Source organism: Mustela putorius, unplaced genomic scaffold (genome assembly GCF_011764305.1).
Source record: "Mustela putorius furo isolate JIRA1106 unplaced genomic scaffold, ASM1176430v1.1 tig00000788_pilon_pilon_pilon, whole genome shotgun sequence".
NCBI lineage: Eukaryota > Metazoa > Chordata > Mammalia > Carnivora > Mustelidae > Mustela > Mustela putorius.
Window position 1 is genome coordinate 9,462,899 of NW_025421481.1, and position 26,109 is coordinate 9,489,007.

The 26,109-nt window shown below is 38.8% G+C and overlaps 1 protein-coding gene, 1 long non-coding RNA gene and 1 pseudogene across 3 annotated transcripts in view; 2 read left to right on the forward strand and 1 right to left on the reverse strand.

Annotated features, from left to right (window-relative positions):
* NTN4 (netrin 4) overlaps window positions 1-26,109 on the forward strand; it is a 113,131-nt gene that overhangs the window by 19,311 nt on the left and 67,711 nt on the right. For both annotated transcript variants that reach the window (XM_004748504.3, XM_013054186.2), the window contains one exon: window positions 18,926-19,204. In XM_004748504.3, coding sequence (XP_004748561.1) covers window positions 18,926-19,204 — 279 coding nt within the window. The remainder of the gene's footprint in view (window positions 1-18,925; window positions 19,205-26,109) is intronic.
* Window positions 19,142-26,109, reverse strand: part of LOC123393291 — a 90,577-nt gene continuing 83,609 nt past the window's right edge. The window contains exon 3 of the long non-coding RNA XR_006608041.1: window positions 19,142-19,225. This is a non-coding gene — a long non-coding RNA (uncharacterized LOC123393291). The remainder of the gene's footprint in view (window positions 19,226-26,109) is intronic.
* Window positions 20,928-25,422, forward strand: LOC101670413 (annotated as a pseudogene).

Here is a 26,109-nt window from a genome sequence, read left to right on the forward strand (position 1 = left end):
TTCTCAAAACAAACAGGGTTGCTGGGGAGTGGGGGTAGAGACAGGGTGGCTGGGTTATGGACATTGGGGAGGGTATGTGCTATGGTGAGTGCTGTGAAGTGTGTAAGTCTGATGATTCACAGACCTGTACCCTTGGGGGAAGTAATACATTATATGTTAATTTAAAAATTAAAAAATAAAAAAAAGGAATCATATACTTGTTATTAAAGCAGTAACCGAGTCATCTTCATCGGCAAAAACGAGACTGGAAGGAATTAGATTTAGAGAAAAATGAACAAATCAGATGTACAAAGGACACTTCATGCCTCTCCATTCCATATTTAGTCCTACATATCTACTGTGACTCTACAGATTCTTTTTAAACTGTATTATGTCAAGTACAAGATAAGGAACTAAGTTTTTAAAGATATTTTTAGATGGCAATGTTACAGTAAGATACAAGTATGAGTGTAAAGTAAAATTTCTTATCAAAACTGAAAAAAATGTATCCACCTACACCTTGTTGGTATTTCAGACTCACGGAGGAATTTCCAAGTAATCCTGGTAAGAGGTTGCTCGGTAGCAAACTCAGAGTGAACAAGCAGTTAGGTTCCCGGCTCTTGTCTGGATTCCCTATTTGGATTTGCCTTCATTCTTTTGCGAAGAACATATACTCTGTGATTTTGCATGGCAGATCTGTTGTTAATGATCTTAAAATAATATGCTTGCAAAAAGTCTTTCTTGAGGTCCGGCTCAAGTTAAGGAGCTGTGTTTAAAAGATTATCAGTTTGCAGTGCTGTAAGCAGAACTCACACACACCTGTTTTCCTAGAACTTTATAAAATATGCCCCAGGTGCCCATGGAAATTCACGGTCAAGAGTACAGTGATAAATTATTTCTGCTCCTTTTTAATTCTCCTTTTTAAAAAGTCCACTTGATAAAGCAGTTAGCTACTTCTACATGGTCTAGAGGGTAACATGAGTGTAATTGGGAGAATATATTACCTATGGAGCTGGCCCCTGGTACTGTTGTCCTCAAAGACCATTTTAATCCCCTGGTCAGTTTCCAGCCGGTCACCTGCATCATTTCAATTGCTTCTCTCTCTCTTCCTCTCTCTGATGATGAGGAGAATGGATTCTCCTTCATTAGGAGCTACTGAATTTTTAGACTGCTGCAGCCTCCCCTCGGCCCCTTTGTAACCTCAACCTTACCTGTCACTTTAGTTGGTGTGTAACCAGAAATATTATATTTTCATGAGTTAAATAATGTAAGAACAGATGCTACGGAAATATGCAGGTATCATGGCATTCTACTGAGATTTTAAAGTGATTCTTTCTTCCCCTTCCCCACCTCCCAAAACAATGATATTGGACCTAAATCTTGCCTCCCTGTTTTACCATGATTGGAGATGGGTGCCCAAGAGCTTACATGAATGATAGTCTCATAGAGAATTCATTTATTTCCTCTCACATCACTGTCTCCACTTGTCAATCCCATTTCTTCCCAAACTGCTGTATCTAAATTTTATAAATTTTTAAAAATCTGAATGTGCGTAGGTTACAGAAAAAGAACTTGGAAATGCATTTGGATTAAGTAAAATAAAATTAGAAAAAGGAATGCTCAGAAATTAATTAAGGGTTTGTTTGACATCTTACAGAAGGAAAATGTCTGGAAAATATTGTCATCAGTAGCTTACATATATAAATAAAACTGAGGTCATTTGCTACTCAGCTATAGTTTAGAAACTATGTGATATGAGACACTGCAAATATTTTACCTGGAGAATAAAAGTTAAGTTGATGGCTGGCCTTAAATATTTGAAGGACCTCCCTATTGAAGATAAAACATACTTATTTTTGTATAGGTCCAAGACCAATACTGTAAGTTAACAGAGGACAGATCCTAGCTTAACACAGAGGAACTTTTAAATAACTAGAACCATTAAAAAAAATGAAACATGCTGCCCCATGAGGGATCTAGCAGAGAATGGATGGGTTATCAGCTCTTCTAGAGGAAATGTCCTGCATTGAGAAATTTGGGTTAAATGGCCTTATGTTCTCTTCTGATTTCTAAAAATGTCTTGAGGTATCTCCTAGCATGACTTTTGACAGAGCTCAGTTTTTGAGAATTAGGGAACAACTGACATGCTATACATTCTTGGTTTTCTTACTCAATTCTGTATCCAGAGTACCTAGCACAATGCCTGACACAGTGTTTCCTCGGTTAAGTAATGGTTGAATTTATAAATAAGTGATTCTAATGGAAAAAAGACCTGGAATTTTAGAAACAGAAGTGCCACTGATGATGAGACACAATTAGAATTTATTTTAGCAAGATTGCAATCTATCAGCTTGGAAATGCCTTTTTCTTCTCTAACGAATAAGAAAGAAATTCTCAAAAACTGAAATGAGATTGAATTTGTTGGTCTGTTTTTCCTTAGAAAACAGAATTTCTACAGTTGAGCTCTTTGCTTTGTAAACCAATGGTTTCAGCATTCTGAAAAACCCTGTATTTCTAGCTCTTCTCTAAATAACCTCTATCTGGAGCCAAAGGAAACATACACTAATTTTTAAAAATTTGTTTTTTTCTATTTTATGAATTATATAAATTAGGTCACCAGCCCTTTGGTTGAACTGATGTAATTCCCTATATATCAGTCAAAGTAGAGAAAATAATATGTGTTTTTTTGTTTGATTGTTTGTTTTTTGGGGAGGGTTTGTTTTTTTGTTTTGGGGCTGGTTTTTTTGTTGTTGTTGTTTTGTTTTTTAAGCCTGTTACTGGTCTTTATTGCTTTAAGTCTGTCCTCTCATTCAGCTTTCAGGTCTCTTCCGTAATTTAACTCTTGCAACTAATCTTTACGCATAAAACTAGAACTTAATGGGAAAAGGTATATGAGATTCATCTCTACTGGAAACCCTTTTCATGGTAGTGATTAATCCTATCTTCAAGGTCTCCGACAAGTGAAGGACAAAGTGGCCCTAGGCTATCCAAGTCCTATAGTAATAGCAAACATTTGTCTGTGGTTTATAGAAAGTTGGGAGGTCCCTTTGAAGTCTATTTGTTTGGTAGCCAGGATCTCCCCACCAGGGTAACAGTGCTTAAAGTTTGGTATTTTTTTAAACCTTAATCAGGACATTTTGGTTGTCTTGAATAAAAAGTTGAAAGCACATTCTAGTAGCAGGTCTGCATTATGGAAATCCCCCAATAGGCACACACATGTTCAACAAGTTAGCTAATTTTAAAGTCAAATTATTTGCCAACTGTGGTTTTATATGGCATCCAGCTAGGAAAAGTTTTTATTTTTAACATTATTATAATATTTTTAACAAGGTATTTATTTTTAATGCATACATGCATTTTAATAAGGAAGATTAATCGAAGGAATAGACAAAAGGGGATAAAAACATTTTAAGGCCTTTAATGTGAAAAAAAAAATGGCTGAAATCTTTTGCCCCAAAGGGTAATTTCATTCGCATTCAGTCTTGTTAAGGTTCAAGAGTTGTCTTACTCTTAAAGAAGGGGTAAAAGGAAAGAACTATGTGTTTACAGAAATGTAGATGTAGTTAGGCAGACCCAGAGAATTTCTGGATATTAACAATAATTGGATATTAACAATTTATCTTTTTTGTAATGTGACTGGATTTTATAAGTAAACTGGAGATCCAAGGATGACTCTTAGTGCACTTCATTTAAAGGAATATCTCTGTTGTCCTGCTGTAGGAAAATTCACTTTTACTACATGTATAACTTCACATTATGCATTAAATTACCCTGATATCACAATTAAGTGACTGATAGCTTTGTTCTGATCATGTTGAATGGTAGCATGGAAAAAGTGAAATCCTTGGAACTTTTAATTCAGTAAATGAAACAGCCACCCACAGCTGTTGTAATTTCATCTACTTCGGACAAAAAAAGGATATCTGCAACACTATAGGTTTTGTTCCTTAAATACTAAGTATACCTACAAATGCAACAAACTATATCAAAAGCAATTGCATTTGCAAGTTTCATTTGCTCAAGTGAAAAATCTCAAGTAGGATCTTCTCCCTTTAGGAAGGAAGGGGATATGGGTAGAGAAGGAATAAGAAAGAGTGATTATATTTAAGTATTGAGACTGATCTCCTTAAAATCAGAAAAGTTTTTCCTTTTCTCTCATTTCTGATGCTTCAGAAGTTGCAACATCTTAGAAGTTTTAGTTTGAAATGAAATTTCTGCTTCTGCTCAGAAAGGAGTAACTGCTATGGTCAGTTACCTTCCCACATTAAAAACACTAGACCAGAAAAAAAAATTTGATACAATTGTTTCAGACATTGGACATAAGGCAGCATAAGACTGATTTCTGAGAGAGGGAGAAACAACATGGCAAGGCCCGTGATTGTCCAGCTTACTAACGGGGCATCTCCAAGCCACGGCCCAGGAAGGGGAACCACAGTCCAGTGGTCTCACGGAGTTGAGGAAGTTAAGAGATCCGTACTGAAAAAGGCCAAAGCAGCTAGGATTTGTGGGGCAGAATACTGGAGTAGAGGGTGCATCATAAAGAGAGAAATCCAGAAAGCTGTACAGAGATCTTCTCAAATCATTGGCAGAATACTGAGGTGCATATGTGTGAGCTAAAACTTTATGAGAGTGGGGAAAGAACCCCCAGAAAGTAATAGCTACCTAAACAATTCCTAGTATTCCAACAAGGCAGGGAATAATAGCTCATGTTCCTACCATCCAAAGGGGGAAGTCCTCATAATTCACAGGTGCTGGGCAGAGTCCTCAGATGGCCTTAGTAGTAGGATTAAATTAGCCCTAGAATAAAAGCTAGACTAGATTCACCCTCACAAAAATTTAAAACAATATTAAACTGACCCCAAGTACATTTAACCGAGTGTCAGAACAAAGTCTAATCCTTCTTAGAGAAATGCATCAAAATTCACCAACCAGCAACATAAAATCCACAATGTCTGATATTCAATCAAAAACTAAAAAAAGGCATGAAAATATCACTCCTGACTAGAAGAAAAGTCAGTTAATAGAATCACACCCAGAAATAACATAACTGGTAGAAAAAGCAGATAAGGGCATTAAAGCATTATTATAAATATTCTTCACACACTCAACAAACACGTTGAAGACAGAAATAAATGATATAAAAAAAGACCCAAATAGAACTTCCAGAAATGGAAGAAAATGCAGTATCTGAAATGGAAATACACTACATAGGATGAATAGCAGATGAGATACTGCAGAAGAAAAGATTCGTGAATCTGAGGGCAGACTAACAGAAATTACAAATTAATGAAGCACACAGAGAAAAGAGAACTGAATAAAAAGAGAGCACTGGTAAACTGTGGGACAATATTGAGTGGCCAACTAAAGTCTAAAAGGAGAAACAAAGGACAAAAAATGTTAGATAGTAGGCAAAAATTTTCCAAACTTTATAGAAATGATAAATTTATAGATCTAAGAAGATCCATATGTCTCAAACAAAAGAATCATAAAGAAAACCATTTCAGGGATGCCTGAGTGGCTCAGTGGGTTAAGCTGCTGCCTTCGGCTCAGGTCATGATCCTACCGTCCTGAGATCAAGTCCCACATCAGGCTCCTTGCTCAGTGGGGAGCCTGTTTCCTCTCTCTGTCTCTGCCTGTCATTCTGCCTGCTTGTGCATGCTCTCTCTCTCTGACAAATAAATAAATTAAATCTTTAAAAAAAAAAAGGAAGAAAACCATTTCAGAGTTGTCAAGGTGATTCAATGAAGAAAAGATAGTCTTTTCAACAAATAGTACTGGAATAATTGGACATCTATTTGTAAAAAAGAAGTAAGAAAAAAAAAAAAAGACCTCAATACTCAGCTCACATGATTCAGAAAAATTAACTTGACGTATACCATAGACCTCAATGTAATATATAGTTCAACTATATATAATATATATAGCTATATATAATATAGTTGAAACTATAAAATTTCTAGAAGAAAACTTAGAACATATTTTTGACCTTGAGTGAAGCAAACATTTCTTAGATGGCACACAAAAAGCACATACCATAAAAGGAAAATATTGATAAACCAAATTTCATAAAAACTTAAAACTTTTGCTTTTAAGACACTATTAAGAACATGAAAAGACAAGCCACAAACCAGGAGAAAATATTTGCAAATCATGTCTCTAAATATATATTTACATATCAGAATTTGTAAAGAACTCTTATAATTCAACAAGAAGAATGACAGCAAGAAAAAAATATGGGCAAAAGATTTGAACAGACACTTCACCAAAGAATATGTATGTCAAATAAGCAGATAAAAGATGCTCAACACCATTAGTCAACAGGGAAATGCACTTTAAGACTACAGTGAGATACTGCTTACATTCACTATCAAGTCTAAAATTAAGAAGACAACAATACCAAGTGTTGATGAAGATGTCTAAAAACTTACACTTTCATCATATATTGCTAGTAGAGATGCAAAATAATGCAATTACTTTAGAAAACAGTCTTGCAGTTCCTTATGAAGTTAAATATGCTCTTAACATACCACCCGGCAATTTCTCTCCTAAGTACCCATGAGAAATAACTTATATTCTTACAATGACTTCTGTGTGAATGCCCACTGCACTTTTATTCATAATAGCCCAAATCTGCAAATAACCCAAATGACGAGCAACTGATGAATGAATAAACAAACTGCCAGAATTCTTCAATCACTTCTTTCTTACTTCCACTTCCTTGTCCCCTCTTCTTTCTTGAAAGCTCTACAAACTGTCCTTTATTCCATCTAGGCTCTTAAAAGTGATCTGTGAGCCAGCCAAACCCCCCAATTTTTTGTCTTCTTTCTTGCCTCCTCAATGGCATTTGCCATTATTAATTACATTTTCTTTCTTTGCATTCTCACTTCTTTTGGCTCCTATAACAGTGAATTTCCATGATTTTCCTACATTTTGCACTGATCCTTTTTCTGGAATTATTACCCAGGTAGAAAGACAATCAGCAACTGAGAGGCCCATTAATGAATCCTGGATACTGGGCCACATTCACTAATAGAACTCAAAGAAGTAAGACTCGCAAAAAGAAGGCAGGTCCCCAGTAAAAGGCTAGTAATCCATTGTATTTATAGGAGTGGTGATTTTTCAAGGCATTTCTACATCTGATACGTTTTTTAAAATCTTCGCTGTATTTCTGTAAACCAACTGGAAGCAGGTATCATTACTTTTATCAAGGACACAGTTAGTCACATCCATTACTAGAATAAAGGGGGCACTGCTAGTCCTATCCATTATTAGGATGACAAGTGGAGGTGTGATAAGTCACACGTCATATTTACCTTAATCCTACTTTTTTTTAAAGATTTTATTTATTTATTTGACAGAGAGAGATCACAAGTAGATGGAGAGGCAGGCAGAGAGATATAGGGAAGCAGGTTCCCTGCTGAGCAGAGAGCCCGATGCGGGACTCGATCCCAGGATCCTGAGATCATGACCTGAGCCGAAGGCAGCGGCTTGAGCCACCCAGGCGCCCCTAATCCTACATTTTTAATTTAACTTTAATCCAGGAATGGCTAGCTGCCAAGCAAGTATAGAGTGGGCTATAGTAGAAAAATCATTAGACTGGAAATCAGGAAACTGGGTTCTTGTTATAGCTCTGTCACAAACCTGTCAGTTGACCTTTGGCAAGTCACTTTAAGTGCTCCTGCCCCTCAGTTTCCTCAGTTGGACCAGATCATTGATTGGCAAGGACTTTTTTGACTTCCAAATCTTAGGACTCCAAGTACTGGGGAAAAGGAAAAGCTAGGGTTTCAAATGTGTTGAAGAATTTTTATATATTATTTTTAGCCCCAATCTTTATTTTTCTTTTGGTCTTCTGTCTTTCTTGTCCCTCCTTCCAGTTCTGTCACTTTCCTTGTCCCTGAAGATATTTAAGAAGCTGCCTTTCATCACTTTAGAACTGTAAATATGCCCTTGAAACATGCAAAGAGGCTTTTGTGTACTCGCAAATTGAGGTTATTATCGTACAAGTAAGTCACTTGAGTGCACTGCATTCCTCAGCTTGTTCCATTGAAAGCTTTATTAGGTTATATTGTCCTATCTCAGAAGGACTAGTTGAGTAGATAAGACTCTCCCACTTTAAAAGGTGGGCTATCTGATGAAACAGGGTGCCTAATGCTCCAGAGTGTAAGCAAAAAGGATTTTGGTTCTGCCCAAAAGACAGACACACTTCTCAAGACAAGTAGGTGCTCCACTTACAGTGGCACAGTCAAGGACGAATGTTCTAAAATTAAACCAACCAGCTGCTCAGCTGCAGACGCCCACCAGTCAATTATGCTATCTTCTCCTTGTCCTGCCTTCTCTCTCCATGAAACCCAAACTCCCACTCACGGCAACCTTTTAAAAGCTAAAATGTCACATACTTTCCCAAGGGTGCCTATCCAAAAAAGCAGGAACCCTGTTTCAAGAACACATTAGGGCACATGTACTCATTCAAAGAATCTATGCTCTTTCATCCACATACCTACAACTTCAACTTAAATGGAGCCAGTAACTGGCTTCAGAAGTCAACTAATATGAAACCTTCCTTGTTGGTGGGGCGACATGGGAATGCTTGAATCCTACTAAACTTCAGGAACTTGATATTTAATATCAAGCTTGATATTAAATAAACAGTAGATAACAGAGCTTGAATAACAGTAGGTATGGAGACAAATATATCAGTTTCCATGCTAGGTCTTGGGTATACCATCTACCTGACAATAAACAGAATAGCTGTCAATGTGTCACAAGATTCAACTCAATTAACCAGATGCTATTTGTAAACAACTAGTAAACAACCACATAAGACAAATGAGTACAATTGGAAATGTTTCTCAATATACATGTTATTCTAACTGGGCTTAAATAGAGTAAGGAAAAACTGTGATTACTTTTCTTTTATAGAAACATTTTTTACTGTTGAGGTGATTTGTCTTTTTATTAGATTATATTAGGCTAGAGTTGCATGATTCCTGTCTAAATGTGTCACTGTCATTCTTGCAGTTGGTTTAGGTTTATTCCTGAACAATACATTATTCAAATTTGGCACTCAAAAATATTTTAATACTTACTAATATTAAATTCATTTTTTCTATAAAGTTAAATTTTACTAGTCATGTTGGACATGGTATAAGAATACCATACAGTAAGCTATTTCATAATAGGTTTATTGTGAAGTACCATGTGCCTAATATATTTTCTTATGAATAAAATGCAATTATATGAATAAATTTTATATTTATATTATTAATTTATATCACAAAATTAAAATGAGCCTGTCTTAACATAATTCTATAATGACTCATTCCTTCAATGCATAATTTTTTGAAATATTTATTCATTTATTTGAGATAGAGAGAGAGAGAAAGAGCACAACAGGAGGGGCAGAGGGAAAGGGAGAGAGAATCTCAAGCAGACTCAATGCTGAGCACAGAGCCCAACACATGGCTCAATCTCACACCCCTGAGATCACAACCTAAGTAGAAACCAGAAGTTGGATGCTTAACCAACCGTGCCACCCAGGCCCTCCAGTACACATTGTTGAGAATCTATGAGACATGGTATTAGATGGGCATACAAAGATGAATCAAAGCATAGCACAAATGTAAAAAATGTAAGATAGACAAATATATATATAGGTATCATAAATTATAAACAAGGTTATAGTGAGGGTTTACCCATTTATTAAAAAGTCCAAATTACTAAAATAGAATTATTGAATAAACATACAAAATTGGGTGCTTATATTTTAAATTATTTTTCACATTTCTTAGATTGAGATGCCAATAAGAAAATAAATTTGCTTTTCCAGGACTTTTAATCTATTAACTCTGACTGTACATCTAGTTGACCCATAAAAATCTATGGTTATGGCAATGACTAGGAATGAAATGTATGAGCATCCTACAAAAATATTACTGGATTTGTAGAACAGGAAAAAGTCCAGATCTGGGGTCCAAAATCTTGACTTGTATTATCATCAGGGAGAGTCAAGGCTTCCTAGCAAGTTTTCATACTTTCATTATCAAACTTCTGGGGGCACCTGGGTAGCTCAGTGGGTTAAGTGTCTGCCTTTGGTTCAGGTCATGATCCCAGAGTCCTGTGATCATCCCTGGAGTGGGTTTCCTGCACTCTCCCTCTGTCTACCCCTCCCCCTACTCATGCTGTCTCTCTCTTTCTCTTTCTCTCAAATAAATAAATAAAATCTTAAAGAAAACAAACTTCTGATTTCATTTCTATGAAATTTTTATATAAAAATAAGGGCTTGGGGCATCTGGGTGGTGCAGTCCCTTAAGTAACCAACTTGGTTTTGGCTCAAGTCATGATCTCAGGGTCTTGGGATCAAGCCCCATATCAGACTCCATGCACAGCACAGAGTCGGCTTCAGATTCTCTCTCCCTTTCCTTCTGCCTCTCCCACTTGTGCTCTCTCTCTCTCTTTCAAATAAATAAATAAATAAATAAATCTTAAAAAAAAAAAAAGGGCTAATCCAGTTACAGTTTTATAAATTATACTTCAGAAAAGTTAAGCTGCCTTGGTGTTTTAGACTTTAGCTCTTAGCCAATATGCAGTAATAAGAACCAGACTAACCCCACTGCCTGAAACAACTAAAAAAAAAAAAAAAAAAAAAAAAACAAAAGACAAAATATATGAAATAACTACTTTCAGATTTTGGACATCAGGCAGCAGAGAACAGTAATCCCTGAGATAATGGAAGCAAATGAGGTGAGCTCTCTGATTGTCCCAGCTTATTATCTAGAGAAAGCTTCCGGGCTAGGTCCAGAGAGCAGGAATCTAGGAGGAGCCTAATGGATGTGCATTACAACAATGGAGCAGCAGTTGAGAGGAGGAAAGGGGAGTATACTGTTCTAAGTTTTTTATGCTATATGTGAAGTAAGAAATATTACCTAAGGAAAGACTGTATTAAGTTAAAGATATATACTATATACTCTATATAGAGAGAGTATATATACTTTATATACTATAAACTCTAAAGCAGCCACTGTTTTTTTAAAAAAGGTTACAAAAAATAAACAAAAAAGGAAATAAATAGGACCCTAAAATAGTCAATCCAACAGAAGATAGAAAAAAAAAAGAGTAGAATATAAAACAAAAACCAAAATAGAAGATTTAAACACAACCATCTCAACAATCACATTAAATGTAAAAGGTCTAAACACTCCAATTAAAGGCATAGGTTATCAGATTGGATAAAATTTTTTTAAAAGTGCAACTGTAAGAAATTCACTTTATTTTTTTCAAGTAGGCTCCATGCTCAGCATGGAGAGCAGCATATGGTTTGAATTCAGGACCCTGAGATCAAGACCTGAGTTGAAATCAAGAGTTGGATGCTTAATCGTCTGACTGTTCTCCTCTCCCACTGCAATAAATACATAAATAAAGAAAATCTTTAAATAAAAAGACATAAATAAGTTAAAAGTGAAAGGATGTAAAAAGATATATATGTTAACACTAACCAAAGGAAAGTTTTTGGCAGTGGCTTTATTTTTAGACAAAGTAGATTTCAGATCAAAGAAGATTACCAGAGATAAAGAGGGACATTTCATATTAATAAAGGTGCTAATTCATCAAGAGGATGTAACAGTCCTAAATGTTTATGCACCTAGTAGCAAGGCTTCAAAATACATGAAGCAAAAAACTGCAAAAAGAAACAGATGGGTTGATAAATATAGCTGAGTTTTTTCAGATCTTTTTTCTGGAAAAATCGATAAAATAAGTAGGGAAAATCAGTAAGGATACAGAAGATTTGATTAACACTGTCAAACAACTTAACCTAATTAATATTTATATAACACTTTGCCAAAAACAGTAGTATACACAATCTTTTCAAGGGCAAAAGGACCATTTATCAAGATAGACCATAAAACAAATACAGATAAATGTAAAAGAATCAAATCATACAAAGTATGTTCTCTGACCACAAAGGAATTAGATTAGAAATTAATAACAGGAGGGGCACCTGGGTGGCTCAGTCTTTAAGGGTCTGCCTTCAGCTCAGGTCATGGTCCCAGGGTTCTGGGATCCAGCCCTGCATTGGACTCCCTATTCAGCAGGGGAGTCTGCTTCTCCCTCTTCCACTCCCCCTGCTTGTGTTCCCTCTCTCACTGTGTCTCTCTCTGTCAAATAAATAAATAAAATCTTAAAAAAAAATCAATAACAGGAGGTATAAGGGAAATGCACAAATATTCGAAAATTAAACAACACACTTTTGAGTAACTTATGGGTCAAAAAAGAAATTAAAAAGGGAAAATAGAAAGGATTTTGAACTGAAAACACAATGAAACAAAATTTACGTAAAACAAAATTTACCTAAAGAAGCATTTGATGGGGAGGGGAATACCTCAAATCAAGGATCTACAGTTCTACTTTAAGAAATCAGTAAGAGAAGAGAAAATTAAATCCAAAGTAGAAGAAAGTAATAAAGATGAAAGCAAAAATAAAATAGAAAAACACAAGAGAAAGTCATTGAAAATAAAGCTGCTTTTTTGAGAACATGAAGATTCAAGAACTTAAAAAACACATTAAAGAATCATTGCAAAAAAAAAAAAAAAAAGAATCATTGCAGTTGTGATCCCAAGGCTTCCATTTTTAGTAAATAAGAAAGCTAGACCAGAAACCGTGGAAAAGACCTAATATTTCTATGTGTTTGGGTGCTTGATAATACCTGCCTGATCCCTTTTCTTAAGAATATGAAAGATCTTGTGTGCTGATGAAGAGAAAGAATCCATAAAACCATTTGAAATGTATTACATATTTTTACATAGGTATTTAGACATGTATATGTGTGTTCCTACACTCTTCATCAAGAGTGCAGAACTTGTGGTAAGAGCATTTTGCTTTTTTAATCTTCTAAATCTTATTCCCTATTTGGCTTCTCCTTTTTAAAAATACTATTTGGAAAAAGAGTTCATTCATTTATTCATTCAGTATAATTATGAAATGCTACAATATGCCAGAGACCGTGGGGCATGCTGGGGACACAGCTGTTAACCAGACAAACAAGATCCTTGCCCACTGAGCAGAGTCTATTGTGTGTGATACAGATAAGTAAATAGGCAATAACATGGACTAGTGTGAAAGTGCTAGCACAGAAAGGTGCCAACAGAGTCTACAGGATGGGTAATTAACTTGGACCTGAAATATTCCTCAAGCTAGTGGCTAAAAATAATTTTTTAAATGTGATAACTAAGTTTCTTGAGTTATTGTGATCTAATAACATAGGCGATAAAATTTGAGTTATGGCGTAAAATGTAAGGTATGAGTTTGATAGTAAAAGGATCCTAGACTACTATGTACTTCATATTTACTCTACTTCTTATTCTATTCATATTGTGTTAATACTCTGTTGAAAGTTTCATATCAGAGTAAAAGTAGGACTAGGGAACACTATTTTAACTAATTTTCAGTATTATTGAGAGTTAGAAGAGGAAGAGCATATAGATAATTCTAACCTGCTCAGAACTTTTTAAGGATCTCTTTGTTACACTTGGGCATAAGAAATGGCAGAATCTAAGCCAAAAATCCAGATCCTTAGGCAAAGTTTGAGGGATTCCAGGCTTAGAAAGTGAGGCAAGACCAGAGAAATGTGAAGATTGCAAGGATTAGGTAGGAAAAGGCTGTGATTCATTCAGAAGCTCAGAGATGTTTTTAAATTATGCATTTAATCTAAAACATTGATTCACATTTGGAAATGTATCTTCAGGACATTATATAAACTTCTGCATTTTAGCTATATGATTGTTCAATATAGCTGATTATATTGAAAATCTGGAAACAATCTATGCCTAGCAACAGCAGCCTGGTTAAATAAATTGTGTCATATCCACACAATGGATCTCTAACCAGATTTTTAAGTAATGCAGCAGTGTTTCTCAAACTTCATTGTGCATCAGAATCCTGCATCTGTGCATCAGAAGACGTGCTGAAACCCAGATTGCTGGGCCCCATCTCCAGAGTTGATCGGTCCACCTGGTACAGGGATCAAGAATCTGCATTTCCGGCAAGTCTGGGTGGTCCAGTTGGTTGAAGTTCTGACTCTTGGTTTTGCTCAGGTCATGATCTCATTGTCGTGGGTTTGAGCCCCACATCAGGCTCAGCTCAGTATGCTTCAGATTCTCGCTCCCTCCTGCTCTTACTCACTGTCTCTCTTAGATAGATAGATACATAGATACATAGATAGACAGAATTTGCATTTCTAACTAGTTCCCAGGTTTTATACCAAGGTTGTTGGTCTGAGGGCCACACTTTGAGAACCACTGATGGGGAGTTACGTCCATTGAGTTGGAAAACATTTACAAGGTATTGTTAAGTTGAAACAAAGTTGTTTACATTATCTTCTTTATGTATATAGACAGAGGTATGGATGGGAAAATATTGTGGAGTTGCTAGTATTCCTTGTTGTCTTTGGGATCTCATTGTAAATTCTTAATGTCTCCTACATTCTGAGTGACAGATTTCTTTATAATGATAGTATTAGCCACTGAAATACAATCAACTTTCTTAATTTGAAAAATATGATCAGGAGGGGCACTTGGGAGGCTCAGTGGATTAAAGCCTCTGCCTTCGGTTCAGGTCATGATCTCAGGGTCCTGGGATCAAGCCCCGCATTGGGCTCTCTGCTCAGCAGGGAGCCTGCTTCCTCCCCTCTCACTCTCTGCCTGCCTCTCTGCCTACTTGTGATCTCTGTCTGTCAAATAAATAAATAAAATCTTAAAAAAAAAAATGGTCAGGAGGTCCCGGCCAATAGCAGTAACAAGCTGCTATCAAAACAGACCTGGTCTTAGTTCCCTCTTCAGAAGCAGTCATAACAAAAGAGCAGTGATGGGCTCATAGATACGTCCTGTTCCTGATGGGGATGAAACCAGAAGAGGCTGGTGTTACAGGAGGGTTTCTGTGCTTTTCCTTCATTTTAGCAGTGCCATGCAGACTTCTTCTGGAGATGTTTGAAGAAAAACTGGGTGGGACCCAAAGGGCGACCTGCCAGAAGCTTGAAGCATCTGGATTGGCGCACTCTTTGTTTCCTGACGCAGGGTAGATCCTTTTCCCAGAGTATCAGATTAAGGCGTCTCCTTTCTGGAAAAAAGATTTCATGGTTTAAATTCCCGTTGACTTTTGTGTCTGTGGCACTGGGCTGTCTCCGTTCCAGCATACAGCCTCAGGGGTCATGATGTCCCTTCCCGGCTGATATCAGCATGCCAGCTGTGGTGTCAGGCACACTGAGCACAGAGACGCCATTCAGCCTCCACAGTCTGGGTTCAGGAAGCCAAAGAGCTTCTAAGTTCCTACAAACCTTGACAGACCTTCCTCTAGCCTTGCATGTGCAGAGCAATTCTCAGGAGGGAAAGGGGTTGTAAGGAGGGAGGGAGAGGAAACAAGGGTAAATGTCAAGGGTAAATATGTGATAGGAACCCAGAGAGCAAACAGTTGTCACCAATGTGGAGGAAAAGGAAGGGTGGGCCACAATTTAGAGAAGTATGCTGTAGCCTTTTCAGTAGACTACTTACTTGGTTAGCACTGTGACCTTTTCCATGTCCTTGCATTACTGTGGTCAATAAACATAGCCACATTATTGGTTTTATTGAGAGTTCCTCACACATGTCTAACAGAGTGCCAGGATTTGGGATATTTTATGAAAAATTAGCTCCACATAACTCACAATGGATTCAGTGTTTTTTTTTTTTTAATTTTAATGATTCAAATGTAAAATTAGGCTGTGATATGGGCTATCATTGAAAGAGATTACCTCGAGAGCACTGGGTGTTATATGCAACTGATGAATCACTGAACTTGACCTCTGAAACTAATAATACACTATTAATCATTCAACTAACTTAATCAGCCATTTTACTCTCTATATGTGGATTTAAGGGACGTTTAACTGATTTCAGAAATCAAATCAAAGTTAATTAATTGAACTTAAATTAGTTAACTTATTAATTGATTAATGTTAATTTTAATTAATTGTTAATTAATTGAACTTAAATAAAATAATATTTTAAAAAATTAAAAAGAGACATTAGTTATCTATTGACTTCCAAGTAGGCGACATATTATTTGTTGGAAAACTTTATTCCTTATGTTGTTTCCAACACTTTACATGTGAATAAATGGTGTGGAATATTGTTAAAGTTTAGGCTACAACTTTTTTCAAGTTCAAAAATACCTAGAAATGCAGAAACTGGTTAATGATTCAATTATTTATAACTTTTATAATACAAGTTCCTACCTCTTCCTTCCTAGTGCTATAACATGAATTCAGTATGTGAATCCATTTAAGATCTTGTAAGAGGAAGCTAAGTTATTTAAAATTCTCACCTATTACTTGAATGACAAGAACAATGTTAAAATCAACCAATTCGTTTACGAAAAATTTACTGAATATTGACTCTGCACCAGGCACTGTCCTGGGATCAGTGATTACCCTCAAGGAGTTTACTTCCTAGACTGGGACAATGGTAAATCATTACACAACTACTACTACAATGTGTTAGTTGGTATTAAGCACTAAGAACAAAAATGAGGCAAGGCTGCTACAAGGACTTTATATTTTATTCTGAGACAAATGGGAGGTCTTTGGGTGGAGGTCAATTTAAGCAGAGTGACATGATCCAACTTCTGTTTATAGAGGATCACTCTGGCTGCTGGACAGCAAGTATCCATTGACTTATCACCCCCTCTCCCAAAGTTATATTTCATTTGGGACAGTTATGTACCAGTGGGCCTGAAGATGTGATCCTGCACAGTTGATTCTTGCCTTTCATACTTTCAGTGCAAAATCAATTTCCAAAATGAAACTTCTACATCCAAAGTATTCCTTAAGGAAGTTTTTTCCTGGAAAACTACTTTTAGATACCTTCTCTCTAAATGGAAGTTTATCCAAAGCCCACTTTTTAATAATTACTTTACTTTCAAACTACTTTATCCAAATATTTCTGAAATAGAGTTCCAGGATATCTTTTTTAAAGATTTTTTTATGTATGTATTTGAGAGAGAACGAGAGCACAAGCAGGGGAAGCGGCAGGGGGAGAAGCAGGCTCCCCACTGAACGGGGAGCCTGATGTGGGGCTCGATTCCAAAAACCTGGGACCATGACCTGGGCTGAAGGCAGATGCTTAACCATCTGAGCCACCCAGCCTCTTAACATATCTTTAAAAAATCAAGAGATACCTAAGAATTTTTCAAGAGAGCTTTGTCTCTCATTATATAAATTAACAAGATTGTTTGAGGTTTCGTTCTTTTTTTTTTTTAAATCTCCATAATAAGGTATAATTTAGTGTTGGCCTCCTTATAATACTGGTTTATGTCATGAGATTGTTTGGAATTCCTTTTTTATATTCATTGGTTTCCACTAGCAATGATTTCCTCTTCCACCAGCCTCTTTTCCCCCAAAGTTAAAAGACCCTTGGAGAAGTTTGTACCACTCCACCCCAGGGGCCCTTTTATTACTCCCATATAATGTATAGATACACACACATGCCCAAAGCCCGTCCCTTCTGAATCTTCCTCCCTCTGGTTTCCTCCTCAGAACTCAAGTTTTAAATTGCCTTTCGAGTCTATCTCTAATATACACAATAAAAACTGTTTTATTACTTCTACTTTGCATTTAACCAAAGTATTCTTAACTGGGGCACCTGGGTGGCTCAGTGGGCTAAAGCCTCTGCCTTTGGCTCGGGTCATGATCCCAGGGTCCTGGGATCAAACCCCACACTGGGCTCTCTGCTCAGCAGGGAGCCTTGCTTTCCTCTCTCTCTCTCTCTCTGCCTGCCTCTCTGCCTACTTGTGATCTCTGTCTGTCAAATAAATAAATAAAATCTTAAAAAAAAAAAAGTACTCTTAACTAACTTGATCAGCCATTTTATTCTCTATATGTGGATTTAAGGGACATTTAACTGATTTCAGAAATCAAATCCACTCTGAAAGGACTGTATATTTACTGCTAGTAAGAATATTCCAAGAACGTGCCACAAGCGTGGAAGGCAGATCCAGAAGAGGGGAACCCCAAAGTATTTGTAGCAACCATGACCCCAATTAATAACTGATTAGTCTTCGAAAGGGTCACATTTTATCTGGAAATAGAAGTGTCTGGATCTTGATTTTGCAATCACTTCCTAACTGGTCCTCCTGCTTCTATTCGTCACGCTTTATAATCCATTCTCCTCACAGGAACGAGAATTGTCTTTTTTAAAAAATGCAAATCAGAAAACATCACTTCTCTGTGTATGACCTTCCAGTGGCTTCCCACTACAGCTAAAATAACTACCATGGCCTTGAAGGGCTCTCTGTTCATGATCTGTCTTGTCCTGGCTCCATCCTCTGCTCTGAAAACTGTCCCCTTGTTTCCTGGACCTCAGTCACACCGGCTTTGTTGTTCTTCCTTTAATAAGCCAGGCTTGAGGGCACCTGGATGGCTCAGTCGGTTAAGCGTCTGCCTTCAGCTCCAGTCATGATCCCGGGGTCCTGGGATCGAGTCCTGGCTTCCCTTCTCAGTGGGGAATCTACTTCTCCCTCTCCCTCTGCCGCTCCCCCTGCTTATGCACTTGCTCTCTCTGTCACATAAATAAAAATAAAATCTTTAAAAAAACCCAAAAAACAAACAACAAACAAACAAACAAAAAACAGACTTGATTCAGCTTCCAGGCCTTGAAACTTGTGTTCCTTCTGCCCAAAATGCTCTTCCCAGTCTCTGCATGGCTGCCTTCATCTCAAGAGTCAGGTCCCTGCTGGCTACTTATTTCATACTTATCCTGCATCCAAACAGACAGCACACCTGTGTGATCAAGGTCAAAAGGCTGCCTATCTTATCACTTGCAGATGACAAAAGGTATAAGTCACATCAAAATTGTATGAGGCAAATGATTTGGGGTTTGCACACAGCCCTATATACTCATGGTAATATTTTTCTTCTTTACAGGTTATTTTCCGAGCTTTGTCACCGCCATACGATGCAGAGAACCCTTACAGTGCCAAAGTGCAGGAGCAGCTGAAGATCACCAACCTCCGTGTGCAGCTGCTGAAACGGCAGTCTTGCCCCTGTCAGAGGAATGACCTGACCGCAAAGCCTCAACATTTTACACATTACGCAATCTATGATTTCATTGTCAAGGGCAGCTGCTTCTGCAATGGCCATGCTGATCAGTGCGTACCTGTTGACGGCTTCAGACCGGTCAAGGCCCCAGGAGCATTCCACGTGGTATGTGAAACAATTCCTCCCCTATGAAAAACAAACCATGGGTTACCCTCAGCTTTGGGCAGTGGTAATCTAAGTTTCCTCAGAGTTGGTCTTGGCTCACACAGTGCTTCTGTTTCTCCCTCTGCTGATTCACTCTTCCGACCCCATACCCATCCTATAAAATGCCAATTAACTCGTTTTTTAACTCTTCAATTTTAGAATGATAAATAGTCAAGCATGATAACCAGATTCCTTGGAATACATCCATGCCAATTTTTAGTACCATGACCTTCAGATACGAAGTGTAAGGTGAGCAGCAGGAGAGGTTGGCATAATCATATTTGTGGCATTATCACACAGGAGTAGCTTTGACAGTAAATGGGGACTATTGTTGAGTTGACTTTAAAGTGGAAAAAACGAGAACCTCAGTTTAATGCCTGGTATCTTTTGCTGTCTGGCCAATAGAATGAATAATAATTCTCCTCTGTGAAGAGTGGCCTGACCCCCTGTCACCCTAAGCCAGAGTTAAACCCCCTTTCCTCTACTGTCACACATCCCCTTGTGTTTTCCTCTGAACTTTCACTTGACTGCATCTCTGGGGAGATCGCAAACTCCCGAAGACCAGGACTGCGTGACCTATGTCTCCTCAGGACAGTGTGTTACCTGAGCCAGAGTTGGGGGTTTGGTAGGTGTCTGATCGAATGATAGCAACACAGGAATAGAAAAATGATGAAAATGAAAAATGATGTGATTGTCCTCACATCACTTTCTTCCAAAACACACACACACACACACACACACACAAAGTGGCTCAGACAGCAAGTGCCTTGTTGGGATGCACCCAGAGCCAGGGCTGGATATTGGGCGAAGAGAAGGCGAGGAAGAGAGCACTCCAATTTTAAAATTTTATATTTTTCTCTGATACTTCTGATCAAGACAAAAAAATTAAATAAAAATTTAAGACCTCAAAGTATCCTTACTTCATTTCCTAGAGAGGAGACTAACACATTTGTCTTCTTTCGCCCAGCCCTAATAGAGGACAGGGCCATAAGGGACCATGAACCAGTTAACCCACAGAAAAGTTGGTATTTGCTGGGCTAAGTCCCTGGGGTGTAGGACAGCACTGCGGTAATGAAAATGAGTAGGGTAGTGACCAGAGTTTCAAAAACAAAAACGATGCTCTTGACTCTAGAAACGAAGCTGGGGCTTCCGAGTTGGAGAAAAAGCAGTACTCACCCGGAAAACTCCTACTAGTTTGCAGACACCGATGGATCTTTGAGCTAACATTGCTTCAAATAAAGGATGGAATAATTGGTAATACCTAAGTTAGGGGGGTTCAGGTATGACTCACAAAGAAAATAACTCAGATATTCTAGAGATGTGCCAATCTCCTAGACTGTAAACTAGAAAGATGGTGTGAGGTAGAATGCCAGTACATCTCTGCCATTGTATTTCAGTGAATGAGTGACAGGAGGGCATGGCTGTAATGGATTGGGCGTTTGTGTCCCTCCAAAATTCGTATGTGGAAAACCTCATCAGAGGGGCACCTGGGTGGCTCAGTGGGTTAAAGCCTCTGCCTTTGGCTTGGGTCATGATACCAAGGTCCTGGGATCGAGCCCCACATCGGGCTCTCTGCTCGGCAGGGAGCCTGCTTCCCCCTCTCTCTCTGCCTGCCTCTCTGCCTACTTGTGATCTCTGTCTGTCAAGTAAAGAAATAAAAAATCTTAAAAAAAAGAAAAGAAAAGAAAAGAAAACCTCATCACAGTGTGATGGGATGTGGAGGTGGGGCCTTTGGGAGGTAATTAGGTCATGAAAGTAGAGACCTCAAGTGAATGGGATTTGTGGCCTTAAGAGACCAGAGAGGTAGCTAGCTCTCTTTCAGCTGTGTGAGGATACAATGAGCAGGCAGTAGTCTGTCACCCAGAAGAGGGTCTTTACAAGAAACAGACCCTGCTGGCACCCTGATCTTGGACTTCCATTCTCCAGAACTGTGAGAAATAAATTTCTTTTGTTCATAAGCCACAAGCCGGTCAGGGTATAAAATGTGGAAAACTGTAAGCTGAGGACCAACCACTTGGGCCACACGGGCTGTGACTGGCTAGATGGATTCTTCTGTGCTTCTGGAGGCACGGCTGGCCAGGCCATAATGTGGGACCTCCACAAAAGCAAGTACCTTCATACGCTAGATGGCAGGGACATCATCGATGCCCTGTGATTCAGCCCCCACCACTACTGGCTCTGGGCTGCCATAGGCCACAGCATCAAATCTGGGACTTGAAGGGCAAGATCATTGTAGATGAACTGAAACAAGAAATTATCAGCACCAGCAGGAAGTCAGGGCCTCCCCAGTGCACCTGCCCTGCTCTAGTGATGGCCAGACGGTTTGGTAGCTACACAGACAACTTGGTACAGGTATGGTGAGTGACCATCAGCACCCCCTAGAAATATATGCTAGAGTTTTAGAAATTTAAAAAAAAAAATGGCTTTCTTATTTAAAAAAGAAAAAAATAATTCTACTAATTCTGCTAAATTCTAAAAGGGACACATACAGAGTTAACAGAAACTTCTGAAAAAGTCTTAAAATATAACGACTCCACACAGTCTTCTGCCAACAAGAAAGCTCAGCCTATGAGCCTGAGCCTCCATGTCTGCGCCGCTGGCCCTCCACTCCATTCTGCCGCTACCCACCGAACCTCTTGCTTCCACCATGACCTTGTGCATTCCAGCAGTGTTCTATCCAAAATCACTGCCACCTTCCACACCAACCTCACCCCGCTGCCCTCTGCAAGAGTCAGCTCCTGGTGAGCCCATTCGGAGGTGGGGCCCCCAGATCCAATCCTGGGAATCACAAAAGCCTATGAGAGAGAGAGATACCGGCAGTAAAAAGAAGAATCTGGTAGGTGGTGCCTACCAGTATCATGAAAAGCCTACGTCCTCCTGGTGTCTGGAAGGCAGAGGCCTAGTTTGCTGCAAAATATCTGAACAAAGAAAATCTGCCTCTTGCAGGACTGGCTGAATTTTGCAAGGCACCTATAAAATTAACCCTGGGTGAGAACAGCAAAGTGTTGAAAATCGGCCAGTATGTCACTGTGCAGACCATTTCTGGAACTGAGGCCTTAGGGATCAGAGCTAGGCTTCTGCAAAGATTTTTTAAGTTCAGCCAAGATGTCCTTCTGCCCAAACCATCAGACACACTGGCACGCAGCTGCAAGGTTATCAATACTATGACCCCAAGACTTGTAGCTTTAACTTCACAGGCACTAGGGAGGATATTTCAAAAACACCAGAGCAAAGAGTTCTTCTGCACACTCCTGCCCACAATCCCATGGGAGTGGACCCTCATCCTGAGCAATAGAAGGCAACAGCAATAGCAGTGAAAGAAGAATCTCTCTAGTTCTTTGACATGGCCTACCAAGGTTTTGTCAGTAGTGATGATAACAAGGGAGCCTGGGTTGTGCACCACTTCGCTGAAGAGGGCATTAATGTTTGTCTCTGCTAATCCCATACCAAGAACATGGGCTTCTATGGTAAGCATGTGGGAGACTTCACTGGGCTCTGCAAAGATGTTGAGGTCAGAGGGGTGGAGTCACAAATGAAGACCTTGATGTTCCTCTGTAAATTTCAGCCCTCCTCTCAATAGAGCTCAGGTTGCCTTGACCATTCTGACCAGCCCAGATTTTCCAAAACAATAGTTGCAGGAAGTGCAAGTCATGGCCAACTGCATCATTAGTTTGCAGATTCAGCTGGTCTCGAACCTCAAGAGGGAGGGCTTCTCCCAACCATGCACAGCACATCCCCGACCAGATTAGCCTGTTTTGTTTCAGAGGGCTAAAGCCTGAACAGGTGGAGCAGCTGACCAAGGAGTTCTCCATCTAAACAACAGAGGTCAGCTGCATCCCTGTGGCAAGGGTCATCTTGGACAACTGGGCTACCTTGTTCATCACATTCACCGGGTCACCAAGTGATTTCCCTAATGAGAGGGAACAGAAACAAAACCGTCCTGCCTTCAGCCTTTGCACATGTGAGATTCACAGGATAAGGAAGGTCGGAGGTGAAGAGTGGATCATTTCTTTCAACCACAGTAACTGAATGTGTTTCTCAGAAAAGAACATGTAGTTAAACAGGGCAGAGGCATCTGTAGCTGGTGTCTGGAACTGTGTGGCTTGAAACCAGACTCTCCCCCATCTTTGTATCCACAACTTTTCTGAAATAGTTAACATGTACAGGAAAGCCATAGCCTTTTAAAAAAAGCCATTAATCATATCATTGCAATATCACAGAAGCTTTAACCGGAGCACTTTATGGTGTTGAATGTACCTCTGTGGACTCAGCATGAGATTCAACGCTTGTTAGAGGCTTTGTGAGAAGACCTAGTCCTAACATTAGTGGTCAGCCTGGCCTCCCCATGACTGAGCAATCTTATCAACAGACCATATGAACGGAGATCATGTTTTATGAAAACCAAGGTCTGCTGCCACTGCAACAAGGAAAATAAAAGATACTATTTCCTGTCTTGTTAAAGGAAAAGAAAGAAAGAAGTTTCTCCTTTTTAATGCTTCCAGGCATTTTAATGCTCCTCTCTTCTCTCTTATCCCTGCTGCCCTTTCCCTGAGACACGAAGATCTGTAACAAGCTCAGATTTTCATCCTGTTCTTCTGGTTGACTGGCCATCAACCCCATCTTCTCAGGATTTATTCATTTGAGGAATAAGGGACATAATTTGCTATTCATCCCATAAGCTCATCTTTCTCAACAGAGGATAGCAAGGGTGGGCAACTGCACCTTATTTCAGCATCCTTTTTGGTGATTTTAAAATTTTCTTCTGTTGGGCTGTTGCCTCTGCCTGGTGGGACCTCATCCTTCCCTTCAGTGTGGCTGTGTAGTCTCTCATCTCACATCATGAGCTGGGCAATGCAGGGTAATAGCAGGAAACAGGGTATTCTGGACCTTGGCTTTAACCTTAGTGTGCGCCAGCTGGGCTCAGGCATCACCCTTTGGAAAGATAACTACCATCTGCTCTAATCATGTAGACTTATTACAGCCTGGGTTCTCTGTTATAATAAAGTTATTGTAGGACCCCACTCCCTGCCCCCCAAAAGAAAAATGTTAGCCTATAGAAAGGATCCTGATAACCAAGTAAAGGGGATTATTTAGAGTTGGGTGTTTTTTGTTTATTTGTTTGTTTTGTTTTGAAGGATGTGGGAATGAGAAGTCTCTATCCTAGAAGACCCGATGGGATAGGAATCATACCTTTACTAATTTCAGGTCACTCTGAAACTGGAAGCAACTGCCTTTTAAAATAATACTAGTTTTGTGACATCCTGTTCCCCAATTTTCATATTGATTCCAGCAGCAGGGTCATATCATTCCTAGTATTATAAGTACAACATGTGCCAAAACCAGGCAAGACTAAGTCAAACTCAGAGCCAGGGATAAGAAACAGGCTAAGGGTATGTTGGCTTCCAGGAATCCAGTTCTATGAATATTCTTATCTCTACTCTATTAAAATGTTTGTTTTTTAAGCCATAAGCACCATAAAGCCAGCAGAGGTTTATTATCAGAAATGGAAATAGTTCTGGTTTCAGATGTTTCCATCCCTAAGTGCATTTTATTTTTATGTATTTTTTTCCTGGCTTATGAAGGGCTGGTATTACATACAGGTATGCTTGCCTCTTCTAAATGTGATATTCTTATTACTACAAATGCTTAGGTGAGCAAATTGCACATTAAAAGCATAGTCTTTTGCCTAATTAATAACATGGCCATAAGGTCAATTGTCCTACATTTGTATGAACACTATTCATTTTACAGAAGCTGTTGTAAATAACTGAATTCAAAAGTTGTGCTTGCACAATGGAAGGTAGCCTCTTGAGAAATCCTATTCTTTTACTAATCAGCTTGTCATAGGTATGTACGTATAAATTTGTGGTTAGCACAGCTTTTCTTTGCACTAGTCATTCTCAGCATGGTCCTGAACCAGCAGCACCAGCATTCCCTGGGAACTTGTAAGAATTACCAACTCTCAGGTCCTACCCCAGACCTTCTGAATCAGAAACTCTGGAGATAGGGCCTAGGTGATTTCAAAGCTTGCTAAAGTTTGAGCTCTGCTGCTTTATAGACCTTACCAATTCATCTGAAGCTAATATTGTTTTCAGGATGAGTAATTAATTGTAATTAATAAGGTCTGACTTTATGGGCTAGAATTTTTTTTTTTGAAGATTTTATTTATTTATGTGACAGACAGAGATCACAAGAAGGCAGGGAGAGAGAAGAGGAAGCAGGCTCCCCGCTAAGCAGAGAGCCCGATATCGGGCTTGATCCCAGGACCCTGGGATCATGACCTGAGCCGAAGGCAGAGGCTTTAAACCACTGAGCCACCCAGACGCCCCTAAAGGCTAGAATTTTTAATGGTTGATGATAGACAATCAAGTTAATAGAAATGATACTTAGTCTGTTTCTCATGCTAAGATTGTAGGGTCACTTTCTTTCTGCAGAAGAGGGGAGCAGAAAAAGGCACAAGGTGGCGTACAAGTTGGCAGCCTCATTTATCTTAAAACACTCCTCCTGTGTCTTCTTCCTGCTTCCCCTTCTTCCCAGTACGTTCCATTTATTCTTTACCAGTTCAGTTTTTCCTCATCAGTTCATTTTACTGGAAGGCAGACCAGTGCGGTGATCCAGTCAGGTCTGGATTTGACTCACCATGGCATTTGCTAAGTTACTCAGTCTCACCAAACCTCAGTTTCCCAAGAAAATAAGATCCACCTTCTTAGTTATTGTGAGGATTAGAATTATGATAGCTAGTGCCTGATATTTAGAAGCCGCTACTGATGTTGCTGTCACTCTATTACATTACCTCAGCCACTTCTGTTACTTCTCCCACATACACTTCTTCCGCCAATAACAACAAAAATAAATTGTAACTTATG